The following is a 26,096-nucleotide window of genomic DNA, read 5'->3' as shown; positions in this document are numbered from 1 at the left end:
ATGGTCACTTGTGATGGCATGTTGTGACGAGAAACATTTATTTTAATTAATAAATATAGATTATTGATCTAATAAAAATTATATAAGTAATGATGAAATATAAATAAATTTAGATAATATTAATTCAAATATTAAAATAAAAATTATTTTTATATAAAATATAATTCATACCATACCAAACATAACATTGTGGAACATAACATTGTGGATTGCATTAAAATTTGATGCAATGCAATGTGACCCAACATAATGCAATACAGCCAATACAATGTCAGTCAATGTATTGTAGGCCAACTCAAAAGGCTAAGGACGAAGTTAATGGGCTGCTGTCTAAAAACTTCCATGTATAGGCAATGTTTGATGTTTGATCGGTGATGGGTACAATTATTAGAATATTGCCAAAAGAATTGCTTATGTGTCCGTCCATGCTCCATATATAAGGAAAAAAAAAAGCATCTAGTTAGAGGAGGGATAGTGCTTTCCCCTTTCAGCATCATGTGAGTGCGGCGGCTCTAAAAGGTGGTGTTGTGTTGGCTGCACTCGTCTCTGCACGAGAGCGAGAGCTGTTAAAATGTGTTAGGAAGCCCACCCACACAGATGTATGAAAGACATTGGAAGCTCCTAACTCTTTCTGCTTTGTAAAAAAGACCCTCCAAAAAGCTTTTGACTTGATTTTCTGCAAACCGACCATCTTTCCGCGTAAAACTTGCCGACCCAGTATGAAAGGAGAATATTCTTAATTTGTTTCTAACAAAATAACTAATTCCATTTCACATTTGTCAAAGCACTCTCGTAAGATCTGTCCCTAGAAGTTGGACACAACAGGAATGTGTTTGGGGAGAAATTCTATGGTAAATTAGGGGTAATTGATATCCACAGTTGATTTTAATGACTTATATATTGATTTTTAAAATAAATGAACATGTATTTACTTATTATACGAATGACATGATATTTCTGATGTATTTTAAAAATTTTAATGTTTCAAGTACAAGGTCTTATGCAACTGTGCATTAGAGACACCGTGTATCCGCCACTAATTTAATGTTGTCTTGACAAATTTTTTATTAATGGTAACACAACAATTTTTTCATGATAATAATAATTATAAGGAGCCCTCTACGTTACGTTAATCGTAACGTACATCCACACACAGTAACAGTACCCGTGGTGAGACCCACTACTGTTGCTGTGTGTGACGTACGTTACGATTAACGTAACGTAGCACTGACCTAATTATAATATCATTATATGTAATAAATTTCTACAACATATGTTCTAAAAGAATATATATAAATTGTATACACAGCGAAAAAGTTATTATCAATAACGAAAACATTGTCATCAATAACTAAAAAACATAGCGGTTGCGCTGTGTAGCTGATGTCTCACTATTATGGGGATGTATAATTTTCTTAAGGTTTTAAAAATCATTTTAACATATTCAAAACGGCCTTTTATTTTTAATTTCTCCGCAATATTAGACGCCCCTGGCCACCCCATCCTCTTTGATGATATTGAACTTATTATTAGCATAACATCCAACATTTGATGCAATCACCGACTGGTTATACCTCGAGTTATTTGATTCAGTTACACAAATTAAATGCTTTACAGGAACAATGAAGTAACAGGAATTAAACAACATATGACACAAGATAGATATAACAGGTTGTATAATAAAAATTGGCAAGCGCTAGTTACAAACACACCTTCACCTTACCAAGTAAAGGGGTAAGAAATGAAGGCATCCATTAATGTTTCAAAATGGTAATTGTAAAGAAGAATCAAGAATTTATGAGGTAGGATTTACAACTTATACAAGACAGATGTACTTTACAAACAATTGACGGAGAGAAATGGGGATTCTTTTTGTAGCAGTAACATGAAAGAAAAAAAAAAATAGTTCTGTTACTCCAAGAAGGAAACCATTAAAGAATAATGGTGGTGTTTGGATCACCATCAACCATCATCGCATACAAATCACGACCTTCCAAAGCTTGTGCACTCTTCTAACAATTTTACCGAATTTCCTGGCAATGAAAGTTGAGAGTAAAAATGGAGATGGGGGAGGTGAGCCCATGTTTGCAGGAACAATTTCTGAATTGGTTGAAAACAGAGATCCATTGCTACTGCAATTACTGCCGCTCCTTCGAAGATAGAAGCTTCTGCTACCGGCATCTCCAATTAACTCCGACTTATCTAAGCCTACGTATCCAACCAAAATAAAATTTATCATTCAACATACTAGCTAAACTTCAAACTCAAAACTCAATTTGGTAATGTGCACGAATCAATATTGCTTACTTTGAAGGCTGAAATGAGAGTGATGCAACTCAAATGATGACGCTGGATGCTTGCGAAGCTTAGGGGTCCTGCCTTCTTCATTATACTTATCTACAACAATCTTAATTGTATCATCAACACTTGAACCCAATTTGACCATCGTCCTTATAGGACCTGGACTTCCTTCAACTGTCACATTAACCACCACTTTTGCATCCTTCTTATATCCCTGCATCTGCATGCGCCCACCCACCAATTTAAACACTAAGCAGAGCAATTTTTGCCAATTGGGTCTTTCAACATTACACACTTGTATCAAACCCATGGATATTAATCATTAAATCAGAAAGACCAAATTTTGAAACGTCAAAAATTGATAACTTTAAAGTTGACTGGCTCTGTACCTCAGGGCCACTCGGGGGAGAGAGAGCCATTAGGGACGGAGACGATGTACAAGTCTGTGGTCTGAACAAAACTTCCTCAGTTTCATTCCCAAAGCTGATCGTTCTGTTGTGATCGTCTCCGTCAGCGTCACCTCGGTGGCTTTTACCAATCCAAAGACTCGGCTCTGAAGAGCATCGCTTTAACATCTTAGTAGGCCTGGACTTCTTCAAAGGTCCCCGCCGTCTCGGTGACGGAGACTGGTGCGCATGCAGCGGCCTTGATCTCCGGCTGCCCCTGGCCGGCACGCCTCGCCGAAGTTTGCTCTGCGGCATGTGACGGTTTATGTGCCCGAGTGTGTTCTTATTTTCAAAGTACGGCGCCGTTCGATTTGGTGTTTTGAGGGTACAAACAAGAAATAGGACTTCGAGTTCAAGAGAAGAGGAAAAAAAAAAGGAAGCAATTGGAAGTTGGAAAGTTAGTTGATTCTTTTGTTTTGCTTCAAAGTCGGGCAATTTATATGCGTTAAGCAACTGCTGTGTGTCGTTGTGTTGCGTCACTTCATTTTTTCCTTAAAAATTTATTAATAATTTTTATATTTAAAAAAAATATTTATTTATTTGGTTTGAAAGTAGCGTCGGAAGGTTCCTGACGTACTATTAATTGTGACAATTATTTTAGTATTTTATTTATTATCGTAAGCATTTATTCTTATATAGCAGCGTAGACACGGGCAAACCAGTAAAGTAATTTGGAAAATGGGTCCCAGCGATCCTTCAATTTCAAAGGAACCCTCCACGTGTCAAATGTTTGTTTGATGAACGGTAAATACTATATTTTCAATTATAACCTGATTATAGTTTAAAAAAAAAAAGGAAAGATTGAAACCAACCAAACCAAGGTATGTGTGCTTGTATATGTTGCCTAATTAAGTTCATATTGTGTGATGTGTCGCGTGAGTGAATTTGTCGACAGGAGAGATTTAATTTCTTTAGTTACGGGGAAAATCTTAAATTTGATTCTTAAAGGAAATTTGAAGTCTCAATTTAGTCTTTCAAGTTGAATAAACACCTTTAATTTTTATGATTAAATTGTTTTAGTTTACTTTTCTAAGTTATAGATAGATAACTTATTTTTAAGAGTTACGGTTACGTTATACCTTTAAAAAAATGTTTAGAATTAAGTTTTTATTAATATTTTTACCTCCACAGCTAATAATTTGTTAATGTATCAAAACTCTTAATAGAGTAACAAGTGCATTTAAGATTTTGACCAGAGTAAAAATAATATGCTTAAAAAACTTTGTGTCTGAGACAACGTATCATCAATTAGTGATTGTGAGTTTTCGTTTTCACAAAATGATTTTACGCCCGATCGTTCGTTAGGACCCCCATTTTTGCATTTTACAATTATAAACTTGATTGCGACCTCATTGACATTGTTAAGGAAGGTTGGTGTCGGGAGGTAGCACAAAACTATCCATTTTTCCCACTCCACACTCCTAATCCAAGGATTTCCACTCTTCAGGATTCTCAATCCAATCCAAAAAGTAAACGCAGCATAAATTACCTTTCATTTTCATATATACGTGCGAATCTAATCGATTTCTACGTGGAATCGTCTCATTGGTTCCTCATAAATTCACCATAGCTGTATCCATCTTTGATTGAAAATATGGAAGTTTTTAAATAGCAAGATAAAATTGCTAGCAAGTCAATGATTTTTCCCTTAAATACAAAGCGGGTGTCATTTAAAATAATAAATAAGAATTATGATCGTCATGATTCTTTTGAAAGCAATAATATATCTGAGGTTGAGCAAAGTCATTCTCGAACTTAAATCACTAAGCATGCTCTAATTGAATAGACATACACGAGGTGATGCGTATATCAATTTCACGTGCGTTGAAAGTTGAAACTCGAAAGCTTTCACTTACTAATTCTTGCAGGTGGCAGGCACATTTGATTTGAGAAGCAAAGCAACCAATGGCCCTCATAGAGTTATAGTCAAACACAAGAAAGCAAACGAGAGGAAGAAATAAAATAAATATAAAAATGGAAGAAATTAAAATTGATTGGCACCAACTGTGACAGTCAGACCGGTGGAAGATGTATTGTTAGGCAATCTGAATACAAGCAAAGGGTTTATTTAAAAAGAATACAAGTAAAGTGTGTGTGTGTGTGTGTGTGTGTGTATACAACGTAGTGTTATTTGGTAGAATCCTCCACATTGAAAATATTTAACTCCCCCTTTTCTGTTGCTGACACCTCCGAGTTTTACATTAGTACGGTAGGAGCGAGCAATAGTCATTCTCACAATTAAGTCACCAAATACCTCTAAACTTTAATCTTGGGAGCTGACAAGTTTCCAGAAGAAGACATCTTGGAATGGAACAAAGTACTCAGTTAAAACGAATTATTTGTTGAACAAAGCAGATGTACATGCACCTTGTGTAGACAATGAATCAAGGAAATTAAAAAAAAAAAACAATTCTTTTCAAGAATAGTTGTACTGGGGTCATTATGAAGAACCTCCATGCTTGAGACAGATCTTCAAATGGCACTGTGCTTCCATGCGGAAGATGGTCCAAATGGTATTTCCTTCCTCACCAGATTTCATGAATGATACAACCACCAGAGTCCACAGGAAAAGAGGAAATGTGTATTCACTCAACAGTCCTCCAAGTTGTTAGAATTATCCTCCTTGACAGAGGATTAAAAATTGAAACAAACGAGCATGACAAACTCTCCATATAAAACCAAGGGAGAATCCAGGATGAGCAATATCTGAGTTGTCAACCCCAATGTAGAGACTTCTGTGGTCTCTAAACTTTATAGGAAATGTCTGATTAATGGAAGATTCAAGTGAGTTCCATCCAACTACATCCTGGTATCTTGACCAATTTATTCTCTTCCATGTGCTTTCTCAATCTCCAAGCATCATCCCTTCCCACCTCTCTGCTGAAGCATAAATGTTGGCAAGCAGGGAACGGTAAGCAGTTGCATCAGTCTCCAACATAAAGCAATGATGATCGGCAATATCACCGTACTCAATATTGTTATGTAACCTGGAGGCGGGAAGCAGAGCTCCCCACTTCTCAACATGTGACTGCATTGGCATGCTCTTTATTTGTTTGTAAGCTTCTTCTAATCTTCCTGCCCTGCCCAAAAGATCAACCATGATTCCATACTGATAGGATGAAGGAAAAAGACCATGGTCCTTCACGGAGCTAAAGCACTTGTAACCCTCTTCAACCACACCAGCACGGTTAAAAGCCGTTAATAGCTCAATATATGTCGCCGGATTAGTGTGAATTTGGCTATCCACCATTGCTTCAAACAACTTGACAGCATCAACGGCCTTGCCGTTTATGCCACATCCTATATCATTGCAGTATAAGCAACAAAATACTTCTTTCTCAAACTGTGAAACTGCTCATATGCCTCGTCAATAGCCCCACATTTGGCGTACAAATCAATGAAAGGTGTAGCCAGATGATTGTCGATTTCAATTCCAAGTTTATCCATATATGACTCAATCCATGACCCAAATCTTATATCCCCTTGCTGTGAACAAGCAGATATAACACTCACCAAAGTCAACTTATCCGGCTGAACTTTTATTTCTGCTTTAAACAATTGAGGGGCCTCTAAGAGTTCAGCTACTCTGAGCATAACAAGTTATCATAGCATTAAAAAAAGCAAATCCTTATCACCCAATTGATCAAACAATTCACGAGCTGCTGCAACATCTCCACATTTTGAGTACCCACCAATCACTGTAATCCAAGAAACACTGTTTTTCTAGGGCATCACATCAAAAATCTTTCTTGTTGATGCCAAGTCCCCATTATCCACATAGCCACTAATCATGGCATTTCAAGAGGCAAAGTTTCTCTCGGGCATCCAGTTAAACAAAGACAATGCCTCCTCTACATTTCCATTTTAGTATACCCCGATAGAATCGAATTCCAAGATATAACGTCCTTCCTCGGCGTTTCACTGAACACCTTCCATCCCTCAGCTAGGTTCCCAGATGTCAAACGCCCTGTTGAATTCCAAGAAACCGCATTTTTCTCCATTGTTTTATCAAATACATTTCGGGCAGTCTTCACATCATCCAACTAGGAATACAAATCCACAATAGCAGCTTTTACATAAACACACCCAAAAAATCCCTACTTATTAAACCTGGGAATGAATTAAAACTCCACATATTTTATACAAACCCCGAGCACACGCATGGAGGGCAGAAGAAACAGCAAAGTTGCGGGGACAAAGTCCGAGTCTTTGCTGTTGAATACAAAGAGAAAATGCTTTATTGAACTGGCCGTGTAGAGAAAAGAATCCAATCGTGCAGCTCCATGGGAAGGCATCAGTTTGGCGCAAATGGTAAAGGATTTGTAGGACGTATTGAGCAATAGCCGTGGAAAAGCTGTTAGTTGAGACAATAATTTGACGAATCAAGAGGGGTTCAAGCATGAATTTATTTTGCTGGGTTGATAGTTAGGGTATTGTTCCATAAGGATGTCAATTTTCCGGCCAGCATATGGATTCTGGTTGGTGATTTTGGATGGTTCTTGCAGTGTTCCAATCATGAACTATCAGCTAAGCTCTATGTGCCTTGCATTAACCGTTGCGCACGATTTGGCGGGAACCAAATAACCTGGAACATGGGCCTGCAAATAACTTGGCCCGTCATGCTTCCTGCCGGGCTTGGCACCGGGGATGGCAATATAGGGGTAGAGGAAGCATAAGGCCGAGCCTGGGCTGGGCCACTGCGGGCCTCGTGGGGCTTGAGCTTTCATTTTTTAAAAAAATTATTATAAACTTAAAATAAATTAATGATCAATAAGTTGTTGTAATCAATAATGAATTGAAAAAAATAAATACCTTAAAATAAAATAATAAATAAAGAAAATGATGCGAACAAAAACTTAGGGATTTAATTTTTTTTTAATACTTGAATCTCTTATTTAAGTAACCTCTTAACTAATTAACGCTTAAAAAAAGTTTAGTATTCTAATTTTATATTTCTTGAATTATTATTAATTTATGAATTAAGAGTTTAAGTTTTTTTTTTTAATTCTAATTTATAAATTTTGCTTAAGCCCTTATCAAGGCCGTTATGTAAAGGGCTTACCAAAATTCTGTGGGACTGGATTGACTCTTTTAGCCCACCCTACTTAACACTCTATTTATGCTATTAATACATATGGATGGCTTTTAGAATTCGATATTTATGTTGTGGGTGATGATGATAATAATAAATCCACCAACCGCATTTGTATTGTTGCCCTTCTTCTTTTCCACTTTTGATTTGTTTTTCCAATAAATATTGTGAATTTTTTTATGTTTTTTTTTAGGTCGGGTGTGTTTACACAAAAGGGCGAGAAGGAAGCCACATAACCACTCATTTTACTTACATACAATTAGAAATTTTTTTGAAATCTCCAAAAGTATCTCTGTGTTAGTAAAATCTAAACATTTAACTGTAAAATAGAGTTTTAAATATTTCAAAGAAAATCAACGTTCACAAAGCACATAATATAACTTAAACACTCATGCTTCAGGAATTATGTAAAGAGGTGCCCACCACTTGACCAAAGAATGATATGCTTCATTTCTTCTTCTTCTTTTTTCCTCCACATAATTATAGGATAATTGACAAAGAAAATGAAATAAGATTCTCATTGTCTTATCCATTACACATGAGAGTTACGTGCATTACTTTATAAATAATAACTAATTTCTCTTAATATAGGTATCGCGACAACCGTTCATTGAAATATGAATTAATTATCATTTGATTAGTGTATCACACTCTCAAATGTAAACCGCAGATAATACTCATTGCTCATCATACATTGTAATGATGAATAATCACCTTAGCCTTACATTCAACAATTTACCATTTTACCTAGCCTGAATTTGGTTTTTAAAAAACATTGAATCAAGTGCTCTCATTTTCTTCAACTCTGAATCCAACTTCTTTAACCTGCAATGGGAGGCCATAGCAATTGATTCGCTTCAATTGCAATTTCAATCTTTCACTACGCATGCCGGTGACAGCCAACTCACACTTTCATTCATATGATGTCCAGTAATTATACGACAAACACAAGATAAGGTGGGCTACTTTTTTCTACACCGTAAACCACGCATCAAATCATTTGTACTCATAACATCATCGTCATTACCACTGATCAGGCTTATGAATTTTGGTGGGGGCCAATCATCGGCCAGTCAGCCTCAAAGTTCAAAAGTCTGATGCAATATAGCTTTCGCTGGTCCACCATATGATTAAATTTTTGATACGTATCAATTTTCACTTCCACCGTAAGTCCATTCAGTCCTTTTACCAGATTAAAATAAGCGCATGCCACGTCTTTGAAGCATCTGCTTTTTGTTGGATTATAACTGTAACAATTAATATTTGTAATTAGATTATATATTATTGAAACTCATGTACATTAATCTTCTGAAAATCTATTCAGATTTTTCTCCTCGACAATCAAAAAGTGTCTACTCAACTAATTTTTATAATATTTTTATGAAGATTCGAATCCTTACTTTCATATATTATGATAATGTTTAGTTAGAACTTAGGAGGAGAGATTGGAAGAGAGAAAAGTAATTCAAATTCTATTTTTATTTTCATTGTTTGATTACACAAAATATATAAGAATTTAATATCCATTATAATATATAATTTGAATTCCACACCAAGAAGTAAATAATTTAAATTCTTCTTATGTTAAAAACTAAAATTTTCAAAATTGCCCTTCAACATTTAACTTGTTTAATGCCATTAATCATTATTATTTATAATTTTATTTTATCAATTTGATATTATAAATAATTTTATATTAATTAAATTTAATGAATGATTTAAGAAACTTAATAAAATAAACAAACTTATTTATTTATTTATTTTGAAAATATAGAAATATAAATTAACTGTCGCCAGAACCCCGCCGAATCATCACTGGATCGTCGCCAGAAACCTGTCAGGCCTTCGCTAGAAATTCGCCGGACCCTCAGACCATCGCTAGAAGCTGATGGAATTTCTCCGGAAAGTCACCGACCACCGTTGACCGCCATTGACTTCTGTTGACCACAGCTGTTGACCGCCTTTTATTTATATTAAATTATATTAAATAGTTTAGTATATTAAATTATTTTATATTTTATATTAAATGTAAATCTTGAATTGTTTTAGGACTTTTTGACATTAAAAAAGTTTGGTATTAATATTAAATTATATTTCATTACTAATATAGGTAATTAAGGCCAATGATAAATTTGTAATTTATTTCCCAATCAGATTTTTTGTTTAACCAAATAATGAAATTTAATTTCACTATTCTCCTTCATTCTTTTCTTCTCTCTTCCCATCCATTCCACTCTTTTCCTCTCCTTCCCTTTCTTTAAACCAAACATGACCTATGAGTGCAAGAATGCTTTCACTAAGCCAATGGGGCATTGGTTTAGATATTGTAGGAATCAAAAGAACTTGTAATTATTATTATTATTATTAACTAATAAAATAAGAAGAGAAAGACGTCGGATTAATGCAAATAATGTTCGGTGATTAGTGGATCCATGTAACATGATGTGCTCAAGATTAGTACGAGAGCATATACTGGTGGCTATTAATTTTACTTCGAAACAATGATTGAGTTGATGAGTCAAAGTGAAAGTAACAAGGCGAAATGGACAATGATGAAAAGAAATTAACAAGGGCCAAATGATAATTAACTTGTCATGCTTCTGGTTTCCTTTTTGCTGCTGTGACTTATCTCTTTTAACACATCACATCACATCACATCGCATCGTAAAATCTCTCTTGCCCTTTTTCTTCTTCACAATTGGATTTTCTCTTTTACAAAAAAAGTCATTGACTGATTAGATTAAGTAAAGACAATTTCATGAATTTTAGATGAATGAATTAAATACACAGTGAATGGAGCTCAGCCTTCCATCAAGTGTATTCACTTATCTTTGGATTCTCCATGTCTCTTTCCATCTTTTTGATCCGAGACGTCAATGTAATAATTATTTGGACACGCAAGTTAGATGTTAGACTAGTGATAAAATTTATTAAGAAAATAAAGAAAGCCAGAGATGAGAGTCTCGTATTGTTATCAAAAATTGTGAATGAATAGCATATGTCTTAAATAGAAAAAATGATTTTGCTAGTTTTTCTTGATTTGACAATTTTTATTACCTTTTAAACGGATATCACTATGTAGTTTGTTGGTTGAAAATGAGGTGAATACACATGTAATGAATTTTGAAATCTTTTGTATTTTCAAGATGTATTCATTTTGAAAATGAATTCATAAAATGTGAAATTTGTCTTTTTCTATATTTTAATGACATTCTTATTTTAATAAAGTGATGATATCTTATTTAAAGAAAAATTATATATATATACATCTTGGAGTTGTTGTAAAGTGGAACATAAATTATAACCACACACATAAAGTGATAAATAATAAAAGATTCGTTATAATTTTAATCGTATGGTTATAAAACAGTATAATATCTTAAAACAGTTCTAATATAACTAGACCCTATATATATATATATATGCTTTGGCATCAAACATATGTAAAAGTATTTTTGATGAATTTCTGGTATTTAAAAAAAAAAAACTAAAAGTAAGCTTTTTATGATATGCATTTCCTATGATGCGGAACACATATATCAAACAGCATCGATATATGTGGATCTTTTGAGTACTCAAAAAGGAAACACAGAATGCAGCGGAAAAGAAGAAACCTCATTGGTCAGCATATGTACAGGATAAATCAAATCCCTGGTACAAACAAAAAAATCTTCTCTTTTTGAGTCATAACCCATTCACTTTAATCATGTGACATGATGCATGTCACAATTATTAAAAATCAACCCCATCATCAACCAAGTCTAAGACTCCGTTTGTTACAATTTATTGAATAAAATTTATAACAATAAAATTTATAATAGTAGAATTTATACCAATAAAATTTTTAGATAAAAAGTTATTGGGTATTTGATTATTAATAAAAAATACACTTTTAAACCATTAAACTATGTGATATTTTTTATATTATATATTTTTAGAAAAGTTTTATAATCTCTACTCTCAAAAATTTAAATTTTAGACTTTTGTTAGTAGAGATAAATTAATTTATTTAAGCTAAAAAAATTCTACTAAAAAAATAACCAAACACTATAAAAATTTTTTAAAAATATTTATACATTAAATAAGTCCTTGTAACTCTTAAATAAGTCATACTAAATAAACACTAAGACCTTGATAGTACTTTGATCCTCCCTGTCCGTGGGCCATAGGCCACTGTACGCAATATCTCTTTTTGTCACATTTTGTCCGCAGCAGTAATGATAATGATGGGGCTTTTCAAAAGTTGATGCCTTCCGCCTTTGCTCGTTTCCAGTCCCAAATCCAAATCCCACATAAAATGCTTTTCACTTCATGCTCAATCATCACTACGACACTACGCTTTATTTTTCTCCAATTTTCACATTGATGTTTTACGTTGTATTTCAATTTCTGATGGAATTATGGGTGCGTTTGAAATTGAGATTAAATTAAATTATTTGATAAATATTAACGGTTATATTTTAAAAATTATATTAATATAATTTTTTATTTATATAATAAAAAAATTTATTATATCTTTAATAATTTTATTAAAATTATTATTTAAAATTTACATTTGATATATATTATTAACTTTTATTTCATAATTATTTTTTTTTCATAACAACTATAACTTAAAAATTACAATACCTCAATCTGAAACGTTCTATATTTATTATCCCTATTCAATCTCAAAAATAAGGCTTAGTCGGTTACTTTTTTTTTTTTTTGGCCTTTTTTGAATACATGGAGTCAGATACTTAGCTCTTATATTTATTGAAAGAAGAGTTTGTGGCACTAAACCAACTGAAGGCAAACGTCGTGTGAATTACATTTTACATATTTTTCGTTCTCCGCTCGCTGCCGTGTCCACAATTATTGAAATCCAAGCCCCACCTTATCTCTCTCCATGCCAGAATTTAAAACTGCAACCCAATAAATAATAATAATAAAATAAAAATAAATTACATAAATACGTTAATGATCTAATAATTACCGTATTTTAATATTTAACGTGTTTGGGGAGTATTTGATGATATGAATATCGCGCACAAGTCACAAGCAGATGTAGTCGACATGCATGTCCTGACGCGCGGAAGAACAGGACGAAATTGATTCCACGTCTACAAATGGGGATGCCAAAAATCAGCATGTGTAATGCACGCGCTGCTCTCTTAGCCAGCAGGCAAACCCACTCGCGTCACTGGACGACCACGTTTGCGGCCCGCTCCTTTGACTCTTTGACTACATCTAACTAAGCACAGTCTCACTCCCATACACTGACAGTGAATCTAGTGTTTATCAACATTTTATTTTGAGTAATGATACAGCCACAAACTCTTGTATAAATTTATTTTGTACAAACTGACGTGGCATTAATTCATTGGTTGAATGAAAATATAAATTAATAAAAACAAATCATGTGGGTCAAGTGATATTTAATTCAACCAATCTTATCATGCCACATCAGTTTGTACAAAATAAGTTTGTACAAGAGTTTGTGGCTGTATCATTACTCTTTTATTTTACATGCTCTTAAATTTAACTATCCATATTTAAAAAAAATGAAAATCAACAATGCGTGACCCGTCACGTGACGATGGCATGTGAAATTCTGAAATCTTCAATTTATATTATATATTAGTATTAGTATGTATTGAATTTTTTTTATTACGTGATACTATTACTCAAATATAACTCATATTAGATGATATTATAACTGATATTTATAAATTAAGTTATTACTGAGACCAACTTATATCCAGATTTTTCAACCCTCACTATACTTATGGAGCTTTGTCCAGATTTTTAATCTTTATTAATATTCAAAAAATACATACTCCACTCATATTTGGGTAAAAAAAAATATTATCTTCACTCAATTATACATTATAATTAAGGAAGAAAATATACATTAAGTTTGTGGAGATTTAAACTATTGTCCTCCAACTTGGAGAGTAACAGTTCTAACCACTCATACAAGGGCCGAACCATGTATAACTTGAAAAGTTATTCATACTAAATAAAACACTTTTTTTTTTTCATTTTAATTTTAATGAGTGGGCTGCAATTTATATAAAAAAAGAAAAAACAAATGTTAAACGAAAATTCAAGATATAAATAACGGCAGGAAGAGAGCAACAACAAACGACACAGTTCACGGCAGGGTGCCACAATACTAAAACGGGGGCGTGGTTTCAAAATTCCCGCATAATTTTAACAAACACAAACTACAGACCCCCCCTCTGCCAGCGCATCGCAAAACCGCACACAAACAAAAAAAAAAAGGCCGCAGCTCCTCCTCCTCACCCTCCCCCAGCCCCCATCCTAATCAATTCTCGCTCTCCTCGACGCGCCACCAGACTCCGATCTTCGCTGCTCGGACTAAAATGCTGCCGTACTCTACCATCGAAGACGCGGCCGCAGCGCTTGGACGGAACCTGACGTTCGCGGAGACGTTATGGTACAATTACTCGGCGAACAAATCGGATTACTTCCTGTACTGCCACAACATTCTGTTTCTGTTTTTGGTGTTTTCTGTTGCGCCGCTGCCCTTTGTCGTTATTGAATCGCTGCGATCTGATAGTTTCGATAAGTACAAGATTCAGCCGAAAGTTAGGCTCTCTTTCTCCGAGATGGTTCGCTGCTACAAGGATGTTATGCGCATGTTCTTTCTCGTTGTGGGCCCTCTTCAACTCGTTTCTTTCCCTTCCGTTCAGGTCTTTTCATTTTTCACTCAAATTCTCCAAGATTGTGGAATGTGTTTTTTGGTTTTTACATTTGCATTGTGGAGGGTGTTTTCGGCTTTTTAGCTTTGCATATCCGGTTAATTTATTGAATTGCTTAATTGATGCGATTTGATGAGTTCTGTAAGGATACATGCATGGTTCTGTTTTTCTGCAATTGAAGCAGCTGAAATTGTTATGATACTCAAATGTTGATTTTTAGTAATCAGATTTCTGGTTTCTGTAACTTATTGGAATTTCATATTTTGAATTTCTAAGATGGTGCTTCCTTTATTTTGCGTTTCTGGGTATTTGATGTCTTCTAGCTTATTCGCGGTTAAATAGTTAAATTATTGCTATCATTTTACTACTTTTTTAGGAGTTTGTACAAAATGTAATATGGGTTTGCTTTGATGATCCCAGATGGTTGGGATTCGGACTGGGTTGCCGCTGCCGTCAGGGTGGGAGATTCTTGCACAATTGGTAGTTTATTTCATGGTAGAGGACTATACCAATTACTGGATTCACAGATTTCTCCATTGTAAATGGGGTTATGAGAAAATTCACCGCGTTCATCATGAATACACCGCTCCCATTGGATTTGCTGCACCATATGCACATTGGGCTGAGATTTTGATCCTTGGGATTCCATCCTTTCTTGGTCCTGCAATGGCTCCTGGGCACATGATCACATTCTGGTTGTGGATTGCTTTGCGGCAGATTGAGGCAATTGATACTCACAGCGGGTATGCATGCTGTCCTTTTTTCTAAATAAAAAAAAAAGAAAGAAATTATCACTGTCCTTTTCTGCTTTAGTTTATTTTTTACTAAATGATGTCAACTTTAGAATTTCTTTCACTCCATTTATCCTTTCTGGTGGAATTCATTGTAAAAGTAGGGGGGTTCAAAGATCTTTTACAGTGGCTTACCTTTCGTTTGTAGACTTTGTGCCTTTTCCTTTTCAACATTACTGTCATCTTCTTGTTATTCTCTTAATTGTATTTTGCTTTGGCAGTAAGTTACCATTAATTAGTATACAAAATTGCTCCAATCTATCATTTCTATATGACCAAATCCTGAAATTTTTGGGAATCTGGTAACTATTGCAATTCTGCTCTGTCTTTTTCTATCCCTAAGTCAGTTTCCAAGTTCTTAAATTAGCGAAACAGATGTATGTCTTTTTCCTTTTTTTCTTTTTGTTTGGCTCGGGCATGCATACCATTTAGTATCTTCTATTTATGAATGTACTTTCTAAGATTTCCTTCTCATATATATATAACTCATGGCTTTTATGCATCATCGACAGTGGCGGATTTAGAAAAATAATTTACCGGGGGCTAGATTACATATTAGTAAAATTTTAAAACTAGAACTTTGAATGTATAAAATACTTGTTAATACATTTATGACTGTTGTCGACGTATTTTCAAGAATAGAAAAATGTTTGCGGTGATGACCTGTCATTATTTTTAATTATAGTGTGGGCTTTTATAATTCTAAATGTTAAAGTTTAAATTTTGTGAATTTATAAATTTATAGAGTCAATTTTAATAGATTTAATGGGGGCTAATTAGAAATCTTAAATATTTTTTCTTTTATTCTTAGAATTTTTTGTTTTTAGCTAGTGGGGGTTGTACTGGTCACATGGTGCATCCGCCGCTTATTCATCGATATATGAATTGTTGCATAAGAATTATTTTCAAGACACTGTAAGCTATTACTGTAGTATGTTGCTTGTTGGATGCTTTTTTCTGTTGAAGTGCGTTAACATTTTGATTCTTGGGTATCATGTTTAGTTTGATGCCCTTTAATAATAGTCCTCTACTGCATTGTTTTCTGCTCCATGGCTAAGTTGTTCCAATCACCAATGAATGGGCAATGACCCTATAAATATGGCAAAACTATTGGCCAGAATGACTTAATAAAGGAAGTTATTTTTAATAGATAATCAGAGGTTACTTAATAGAGGCTAATGGTGCATAGTGAAATCTTCAGTAATTACGTGGCCTTTGGTCGAGCATAGAATAAAACTGAAATGTATAAAGGTATCTGAGAGATTCTAACCACGAAGATTGCATTGCATGGATGGTATCTTATTTTAATCTGGAATTGGTACGGGTGAAAGCAATTAGCCTGGGTAGATATAATTCTTTTTGAGGATTTTTTGTTTTTCATTTAAGACTACTATTAAAATAATTTCTTTAAACTTTGATGGCATTGCTTTTATATTTTCACAACGAGGACAAAACTTTGTAGTATTTATATATTTGAGTAGATGAGAAGTTGAGATTGCAACTGTTATGGATGGACTCTAAGTTTCAACCACCAAATTTTCAAGTTAAAGAAATATAGGGAAGAGAATGACGAGGAACAAGATTGCTTTAAATTGTAGTTATGAGCGTCATGGAGAGGGGGAAGTTGAGAGTTATTATTGATGATAAACTTTCGAGGATATGGTAAAATGCCTGAAGGCACGGTGTTGCATGTTCACAGCAACATTTTCTGCATTCATATTTTTTATATGAATGACCTATTTGTATTTGATAATTGCTCTGAGTCGTTGGATTTTATTAGTTTGACTGTATGGTTGAGAGTGGAATCGCAATGAGAAATTATGTATTTTTTTGGAAATTTTCTCTGATTTCTGTTTTTATCTTTGATGGCTTCTCACAGCTGGCAGTTTTAGTATTAAAGAGCCATATTTTTTTGTCTTTACGTGCTGATTTTTGTAGATGTAAAGCATGTGCTAGTTAGTTTCTCCTTTTGCAGGTATGACTTCCCCTGGGGTTTCACAAAGTATATTCCATTTTACGGCGGTGCAGATTATCATGATTACCACCATTATGTTGGGGAGCAAAGCCACAGCAACTTTGCTTCTGTCTTTACCTATTGTGATTTTCTTTATGGAACTGACAAGGTTTTTTTCCAACTCTTTGTTATTTTATTATGTACTCATTGAGTTTTAAATTTTAATGCACATAATGATTCAGGGATAACTTATTTTTGCCTTTTTAATTTTTCGCAATTAGGGCTATCGCTATCAAAAGAAGCTCCTTAGAAAGGTAATCTCTTGCACTCTGTATTTTACCTTTTCTTTTTTTTTAAGTATTCAGTCACATCTTCACAATTTAGTTCTGTTCTCGAGCATTAAAGCTGAGTGTAATTGCTCCTGTGTAATCCAATTCAGATGCAAGAGGAATTAAGAGGTAGTGGTGAGCAAAATGGAGGTTCGTACCAAAATCTTAAGTCTGAGTAACCGTCTGACTGGACACGTGTTGCTCAGAACAATATGCATCTGGTATATTTCTACCGGTGACAAGTCCTGGAAACATCTAATTTCAAGTTGACAACAACGTGCTGTTTTGGTAAAGTAGAAGGTTTCAACTTAAGGTTCTTAAGCAAATGTTTTCGTGTAGCTTTAGAAGGGGTTTCAACAGTGTTAAGAACTCGTGTCTTTGAAATTATGTCCAGGTCTACAAAGAGTATGTGATTTGGAACTATGGCTTGTCTTTATATTATTAGATCAGTAATGATCTTCTGAGTTCTAGCATTTTCTTTAGCATCAGAATAGTTAAGTGGCATTTCTTGATGACGTTTTCATTCAAAACTCAAAAAGTATCATTGGCACTGGTTTAATCAATCGGCAGGTTATTAATTCTTGCTAGGTAACCTTATGGTCAACGTCTACTTCCACGGATGATTTCAGAATGCTGTAACTTGTGATCCATATGTTTTTATAATTTCTTATATGTTTTGATCAATGATTTGATGATTTCAATGAAATGACAAACTTATCTTTTTGTTGGGGGGAGATATGGGATGCCAGCAGAATAAAGATCTAAATATTGGCCAGTTAACGGCAACAACCAGCCCGTCTAGCTCAGTCGGTAGAGCGCAAGGCTCTTAACCTTGTGGTCGTGGGTTCGAGCCCCACGGTGGGCGTGATTTTTATTTTCCTGACTTTGAGAAGTGATGGATTTCAAACATTACTTATAACAGAGTTGGACCATCGGCTGCCCTTCAAAATCTATTTTAACCCCTTTTACCTATTTTATAATTCTAACCTTTATTAAAAATTAAACCGAACACAGAGAGAGAGAGAGAGCTATTTCATACTTAGATTAAAAGGCTAGCAGTGCTACAAGATAACTAGCAAGTTGAATTTAAAAAGAACAAATCCTAATGAGAAGGAAAATGACTATGAAATTCAGATCTCTTGATTGTATTTGGATACTTCAAATAATAGCATAAACTAAAGATAGTGTGGCAGTTTGCGACACTGAACAATGAACATCATAAAATTATGCAAGCATTGCCCAATAATCAATGCCATCATCCATCGATTGGCGTGGCTGCCTTGCGAACTGAATCCTTGGATTACTTATTTGCTGAAGTACTTTAATGGGTTAACTGAGAAAAGGGTTTTAAGAGTTGTTTAGAGTGAGGCTAATAATTTCAAAGGGATTTTAAAAGGCCTGAGAAGGGGTTGGGCCAATGGTCCAACTCTTGATGAGATCCATGACCGCATTGAGTGCTGGGACTTAGAAGGTATCCCTGTACAATTTATTTCAAACATTTCGTTTTTTTAGCAGAAGAGCTGTTTTCAAGCGAAAAATTTTAAATCACGTGAGTAGTATTATATCAATTATATAATAAGTAAATGATATTATAATATATATATTTATTTTTTTAAATTATCATAAAAGTGGTAATTATATATATATATATATATATTAGTTAATGATATTATCTTTAATATATTCTTAAATTCCTCCAATCTTGCCTAGGACTAAATTATTTACGGAAGAGTATATTTAACCCCTCAATTTATTTCTATCAGCAGTCAGCTCAGCCCTCACTTTATAATTAACTCCATAAATTTTCAGAATTGTCCTCGTTAAAAAAAATAAAAAATACAAATATTGTTTGTGCGACTGGTTTGGTTGGTTGGTTGTTGTTATTATTATTATTATTATTATGATGATGATGATGATGAAGATGAAGTCAACTTTTCCGTTGGTTCTGCATAAAATGACTGAAGTCTGAAGCAATATTGAAGTGAAGATAGGGTTAAGTAGGTCAAGGAGATAGTCGTTATTGCGGAGAACATGAGACTCTTTGCATGATAAGTCTTGGGGAAACAAAGTCTACAGTTCGTTTTTCGAAGACCTCCATTGACGACCAAGAAGCCATGTACATGATTATCAGCTCGTGATGGGGAGTAGGATCATGAGATTGGGATTTGACTGATTCGATCAAGGCGCGGTGGAAAATGGCTTATGTAAAAAAGCAAGGCGCAAAACAAAGGGAAGCAAGTGCGAGGAATAACGAAGATGAATTCGGGATTTTTTTTTTTTTTTTTTTGACTGGCATTTTCAAGGTTTCTTTATCGTCTTTGAAAGAGTGGTGGCTGTGATCACGCTGATTACTGATTAGATCCGGTAAAACCGGTCGCCATGTGATGTTTGTGTCATGTCAATTTCGTGTCAGTATTAAATTTAGATGACCTAAATACGATCCAATAATCGTGATAACATTGAGATCCAAACACAAAAAAATAAAGGATTAATCAATACCTCACTTAATATTTATATATTTAATAAAATTTATATAAAATATTTACACGCGTGTGTAGACACACACACAGATATAATTTATTGATAACATAAAATATATATTTTTACTAAAATAATACACATTCACACTATTGAAATTTTAATTATATACATATAAATAATATTATATATATCAATATTATAAAACATACATTTTTATCAACATTTTACACATTTATACTATTGAAGTTCTAAATCTAAGTAAAATTTTCTAAATGAAACACTGTATATATTTTTATCCTTACAAAAAAAAAGAATTATATTCAATATTTGAGTTTTAATGACATGAACTTACAAATTATGTTAGAATAAAAAATGTAATTGTGTTATTAAACAAGTAAATGGGTCAATAACTTTAACCCTAACCCGACACGGTAAAAAATCGTGTCGACTGAACCTGACCCATTTAATAATTATGTCAAATTTAACGATTCATACTGTTTATTCATATCATGTTCATATCGAATAATTGAGTGTGTCAAATTTTGCCAGCTCTAAATTGGTGATGATTGCTGATAATAGAGTTGTGGTAACGAAAGATAAGTGGTGGTGGCTACCGTGATAAAGGGTGCAAATCAGGAAAAAAAAAAAGAATTTGTTTTAGTTTTTTTTTTTTTAATTTCTATTGAGGATAATTACAGTTGGGGTCTGTAATTAGACCAAATCAATTCATATAGAGTGAACCGAGAAGCCCCTAAAAAATAATAGCCTCATTATCACCGAGTAAGGTACCATCCTTCTATTACAAGAAATTAGTATTATTTTTCAATAAATACTATCACACCATATGATTTTACCGTCATTTTTACACCGTTATGTCACGGATAAGGCTGTTAATCATTTTGCATAAAACTTAAGAGGTTCTCTGATCAGAAGAAGGGGTTTAGATTAATCTAAGGAATGAGTACCAGTACTTTTTTTTTTTTTTTTATCAAGCACTCTTATCTACTGATTCAAATAGGCCATCATTTTCACTGGCCCAGTTCAAGGGAAATTGGGCCCATTGTGATGCTCATGGGGCATTCAAAAGGCCCAAAAAAGTAACCATCAGAATATAGAAAGACCATTACATTCAACTGTGAGTAAAAGACGATTTGAATCATGGGCATTGATTATCCAATCTATTTTTTAACAAGTGATTTCCAGGTGGAAAATTTGAAACAAGGGGAAAAAAAGGGAGGAAAAATGACACCAGAAATTCACCAAAAATGTGGGTCCAGCCATCATGTGATTGATCGAAAGCCAGGACCAGGAAGCTGGTGGTGTAATTGCAAAAACAAGTTTCAGCTTTGAACGCTTATAGAGAGGCTCATTGGCAGTGGCTCGGCCGGTTGGCCCAACCTCTTTTTCACTTTTCATAAAGGAGGGGAAATTGCTAATGAGCTTTCTCATTATTTCTTGGACTTTATGGCCTTCTTTTTTAGGACATAATTGCCCAATGTCACCCTCCTCCTTCTCTAATCCATGCCATGCCATCCACGTGGCATAATCACACTTGTAATCATAGGGGCCCCCGTTCACAAACCCGCATTATATTATTAATTATTATTATTATTTTGGACCACTTGAGAACATGGAAACATTGCTTAATTTGAGCCATACTTGGCCTCTCTAAAAGCTTTAAGCTATGTTGTTGGATAGGCATAAACAGATGTCCAGGCGAAAGAAAGAAAGAAAGAGAGAGCTCTGTGAGTCTGTAATATTATTCCCATTTGGTGAACTACACGTGAAATTGTCATTATGTTGCTCGTAAGTCATAATTATAAATCTTTTTTGTTTTTAACCTCCCACACATAAATTTATAAGTGTTGTATGAATGATATCAAGTTGATTTTCAATCATAAGAAAGTAGTCTAGACAATTAATATACAATGTCCAAATACTGCCTAATTGCAAATTACTCTTTATTTGTACACAACTCACTCAGTTTTTAAGTTTTTAAGTAGATGTGCTAACATTTTATGTTTTCAATGAATCATTTTTATGGATTCCAAGTTGAATGAGACGGTCCAAAGGTATGTTTGTGACTGCTTGTTTATGTTTATATATATATATATATATATATATATATAAGAGCATTTGATAAAGTTATTGAATAAAAACCCTCTTAAGGAGGAAACGCAACAAGGTGCGTATTACATTTTGATTGAAAATGAGAGCATGCATATGGTATATTGACTGAGGTCGCGAAAGACCCTATTAATTTCACTGAGGAAAGGCATCATTAAAAGTTGACGCGATAAAAAGGTTAAAAAATAATAATAATAATAATAAATGCAACTGTGGAATTATACTAATCTAACAAATGAAAATAAGCCATTTATTAAGTGTAATTTTATTTGGCAAAAATGGGCACTCATTACTTAACATGCCTCTAGCTCCTGTTAGTATCAATCGAAGTTGGCATCTCTCTTTCGCTCTGTGTGTGCGTGTGTAACAAAATCATGCACCATGTGTGCGTCAACAACCTTTTTAGATATTCAATATATAATTCACCAAAAAAAAAAAAAAAAAAGTTATTCGGGGGCTGATGAATCATGAGTATACTGCCGGTAAAATTGAAATTATTTGTAATATTTATAATGTTTTTTAAAAGCAAAGGATTAATCACGAAAAAGTTATAGAGGGAGGAAAAAATATATATGTAAACTCAAGTGATTTAAGTGATACTTCGTGACAAAACGATTACATCCGAAACCATTAAAGGGAAGCTCGAGAATCATTAATTTGACATAAAAAAAAAAAAAATGGACTCCTCAACAAACTCACTTATTAAACGTGTAATTACCCACCTTAATTCATCTCAATCTTGCATAAGATCAAAGAAAATCACAAGTGGACTTCAAAACAATAATGTTTTGCACGCCTTTAGTTCGAGACCTATTTTTTCCTACATCTACTTCACATTCTTTGTTTTAAATCATCCATTATTATTTTAATTTTTAACAAAATTTAGTTTCATGACTTACGTATTGAAGAGAAAAATTAAATATTCATTTGATTCCAATCAGAGTGAAAAATGTTTTAAATATGAATGGAGGAGTGTTAAATAAAATTTAGAACGACTCCAACATGATAAACTGTGATTATGATACCTTACAATGTAGGCATCATTAGATAATCACATTTCATTAATTTTTGTTGACTTTTTGACTAAAATATGGCCCCCAAATTGGAGGACACAATACTTTTAAGGTATCATAGTCAAACTCTAACCTAATCGGCCTAAATTTAATTTGATCTCAAAATTTGAAATAACCTATTTCATACATCATTATCACTATTTGAAATAAAGTGTGTAAATTTGATAGATTTGGTTTCCCACTTAAATTTTTTTTAATTATATTTAAATTTATTTCAATGATTTTAATGACCTACTTTTTGAGAGGTTCTCGTTATATTGTATTTTCACTTATATAAAATACAAATTACGTGGCTCTTTTTTTTTTTTTAATTCATCATGATGCCCCATCAGTTATTACTGGTTTCTTTACCTTATAATAAATTCCTGTAAATTAATTCTTACCAACTGATCAAATTGTCCTTAATATATCCGATCAAGTAGGGGGGAAAAAAAGCATGAATTGCATATTAAGATGGAAAAAAGGACATCGAGCTTCAAGCAAAAGCTTCGTAAAGAAAGCCAGATTTTTAGTAAGCATTGAAGTTCGGAAATGACAAGCTATGAAGCTTTTCTTCGTTAAAATTGAACCCAGTCACTTAGCACTACAAAAGAATTGATATTTTTCTCCATTGACCGAGAGGGGAATTTTATTAAAAGACTCTTAATCGCTATTGACCTATTGCTCCGTGTTGGCCATTTTTGAGCCATCACAAGCATTTTTATTTTTATTGGTATCGTGCCACGACTAACACCCAAAACAAAAGAAAGAGTCTAATTAGGACTTTAACTAAAACTTTCAGTACAGAGATTTAGTTTTATAACTCATACATTATTGGAGAATTAGATTTTACTTAATTGAAATTCCAAATTAAGATGCTCCGTGGAATCTTATGAATTAATGGAAATAAATCACGAGTCTAACCACTTTCATTTAACCTTTTAATAATCCAAATTTGAATGTCAATAAGAGCGAAAAAAAAGCCTCTTAGTATTTTTGTTAGTCCAACTGTCCCAAGAGTTCAAATTATGCGTACAGTTAACAGTATAAAGTGGATGACAGTTGTGACTTTGCGTTGTGGCTATTGCCTCACAAGACGATTGACTCATCAGACATCAAAATCGACCACTAACCTCCAATTAATATTTTAATAATCATATCCTCAATTTTAGATGCTTAACCCTCGGTGGAAAAGGACAGTACATTTTCAAAAAACCAAGCCACAGCAATTTCTGAATCTTCACACCATTTTCCTCTCCCACCACTTTTTTTGCCCCCCTAATGTTCGATCAGTGTGAAGTTTTAACTCATGAATCTTCTCAATCAAGCAATTGACTACAATGGATTGACTAAAGATGACATATCTTAAAGCAAGCAGCCAAGCATGCTGAAACTGAAAATTGAGGCAGTTTTTAGATTTTGAATTAGGATTCTTCAAATGGATCGGCTCAATTTAAATTATTTTTTTTGAATTATTTATAATGATTTTTGACAAGATTTATTAAATCATAAAGCATAACTAACTATCATCTATCAAGATTTATTGAATTGCAAAATATAACTATCATCTAATTTTGGGAACCATACACTAATTTCGTGATAATCCGCTTCGCTTTCAATACCCTTATATATATATATATAGTGACACATATTTTGATAAATTTTAAAAAAGTGACACATTTTTAAAAAATACTCGAACAGATGATAGTCTGTTAACTTTATCGTTAATTTTAACGAGAACAACAAATTAATTATAAAATAACTTTTTTGCCCCTATAATAGCTAGAAAATGATATTTCTATTCTTACAATTAGTTGCAAAATATAATTTTGCCCATACTCAATTAATTTCTATTTTTAAATAAAAAAATTATAAAAAATTGCATCTAAGTGCAATTAATGGGCCTTTTTTTTGTTAAATCATACATTTAAAAAAAATCTTGTTGAATCAAACAAAATTTTCTTATTAAATTTAACTGCAAAGTTTGATTCTACAAGAATTTTTTTTAAAAAAAAAGATTTGTTTGATTTAACAAAAAAATTGTTAATTAACTTAGATGTAATTTTTTAATAATTTTTCTATTTAAAAAATAAAAAATAATTAAGAAGGGACAAAAATATATTTTGTAACTAATTTCACGGATAGAAATGTCATTTTAGAGCTACTCTAGGGGCACAAAAGTTATTCTATAATTAATTTTAAGGGCAAAGTGTTATTTTGTAATTAATTTACTCTTCTAGTTAAAGTTAACGGCAAAATTAACGGATTGTCACTTACTCGAGTATTTTTAAAAAATGTATCACCTTTTTTAAATTTATCAAAATATGTGTCACTCAAAAGTAATTAACATATATATATAGAGTGATGATAGAGCCACAAACTCTTGTACAAACTTATCTTGTACAAATTGATGTGGCATTAATTCATTGGTTGAATGACAATACAAAATAACAAGAATAAATTATGTGGGCCAAGAGATATTTAATTCAACCAATGAATTAATGCCACGTCAGTTTGTACAAGAAAAGTTTGTACAAGAGTTTGTGGCTGTATCATTACTCATATATATATATACAATTCATATTTGCACATGAACATATGACGCATATTAGTAGGGTCATAATTAGGTCTGCAATTATGTATTATTTGTAGTCAAGAAAAAGATAATTGCCTCTAATCTCATATATATTTGCATCCCTTTCAAAACATATATAGCAACATTTTAACAATTGTTTCCCTTGTACATTTGGGATTAGATTTTCTCCTCATTTAAAAATAAACCTCTTATTCATTATTAAATTTCGATTGAACTAAAG

General features: G+C 33.2%; 3 protein-coding genes and 1 non-coding gene across 5 annotated transcripts; 2 read left to right on the top strand and 2 right to left on the bottom strand.

The window, feature by feature from the left end:
- Positions 1–1,661: 1,661 nt before the first annotated feature.
- LOC102611198 (uncharacterized protein At4g22758) lies at positions 1,662–3,155 on the bottom strand. Its single transcript, XM_015529689.3, has 3 exons — positions 2,691–3,155; positions 2,308–2,521; positions 1,662–2,208 (listed from the first exon to the last, which is right to left on the bottom strand). The coding sequence occupies exons 1-3, from the start codon at positions 3,000–3,002 to the stop codon at positions 1,970–1,972; spliced, it is 765 nt and encodes a 254-aa protein (XP_015385175.2). The 5' UTR covers positions 3,003–3,155; the 3' UTR covers positions 1,662–1,969.
- A 1,576-nt stretch (positions 3,156–4,731) lies between these two features.
- LOC102610894 (pentatricopeptide repeat-containing protein At4g22760) lies at positions 4,732–7,278 on the bottom strand. The gene is given in 4 exon segments (XM_052436504.1): positions 4,732–5,614; positions 5,617–6,050; positions 6,053–6,610; positions 6,613–7,278. Coding segments are annotated over 4 exon segments (1,215 nt in total). The 5' UTR covers positions 6,749–7,278; the 3' UTR covers positions 4,732–5,527.
- A 6,677-nt stretch (positions 7,279–13,955) lies between these two features.
- LOC102610279 (methylsterol monooxygenase 1-2-like) lies at positions 13,956–18,093 on the top strand. Of its 2 annotated transcripts, none has more exons than XM_025099315.2 (5): positions 13,956–14,537; positions 14,967–15,289; positions 17,298–17,460; positions 17,573–17,605; positions 17,731–18,093. In XM_025099315.2, the coding sequence occupies exons 1-5, from the start codon at positions 14,208–14,210 to the stop codon at positions 17,797–17,799; spliced, it is 918 nt and encodes a 305-aa protein (XP_024955083.2). In that variant the 5' UTR covers positions 13,956–14,207; the 3' UTR covers positions 17,800–18,093. The 2 variants fall into 2 exon arrangements, with proteins under 2 accessions (XP_024955083.2, XP_006477296.2); XM_006477233.4 differs by having other exon boundaries at positions 13,958–14,537; positions 17,313–17,460.
- Positions 18,094–18,412: 319 nt separating this feature from the next.
- TRNAK-CUU (transfer RNA lysine (anticodon CUU)) lies at positions 18,413–18,485 on the top strand. Its single transcript has one exon. It is a non-coding gene; the product is annotated as a tRNA-Lys (tRNA).
- The last annotated feature ends 7,611 nt before the right edge of the window (positions 18,486–26,096 follow it).

This window comes from Citrus sinensis, chromosome 3 (genome assembly GCF_022201045.2).
Source record: "Citrus sinensis cultivar Valencia sweet orange chromosome 3, DVS_A1.0, whole genome shotgun sequence".
Taxonomy (NCBI): domain Eukaryota; kingdom Viridiplantae; phylum Streptophyta; class Magnoliopsida; order Sapindales; family Rutaceae; genus Citrus; species Citrus sinensis.
This window is presented reverse-complemented; position numbering and strand designations above follow the sequence as displayed.

Excerpts from the sequence above, each read along its gene's own strand:
- LOC102611198 (XM_015529689.3), bottom strand. The coding sequence starts at position 3,002 with ATGCCGCAGAGCAAACTTCGGCGAGGCGTGCCGGCCAGGGGCAGCCGG. Across the intron at positions 2,522-2,690 it reads CTCCCCCGAGTGGCCCTGAG|ATGCAGGGATATAAGAAGGA; the intron begins GTACAGAGCCAG and ends GGGCGCATGCAG. Across the intron at positions 2,209-2,307 it reads CTCTCATTTCAGCCTTCAAA|GCTTAGATAAGTCGGAGTTA; the intron begins GTAAGCAATATT and ends TTGGATACGTAG.
- LOC102610279 (XM_025099315.2), top strand. The coding sequence starts at position 14,208 with ATGCTGCCGTACTCTACCATCGAAGACGCGGCCGCAGCGCTTGGACGG. Across the intron at positions 15,290-17,297 it reads GCAATTGATACTCACAGCGG|TTTCTCCTTTTGCAGGTATG; the intron begins GTATGCATGCTG and ends TGTGCTAGTTAG. Across the intron at positions 17,461-17,572 it reads TTCTTTATGGAACTGACAAG|GGCTATCGCTATCAAAAGAA; the intron begins GTTTTTTTCCAA and ends TTTCGCAATTAG.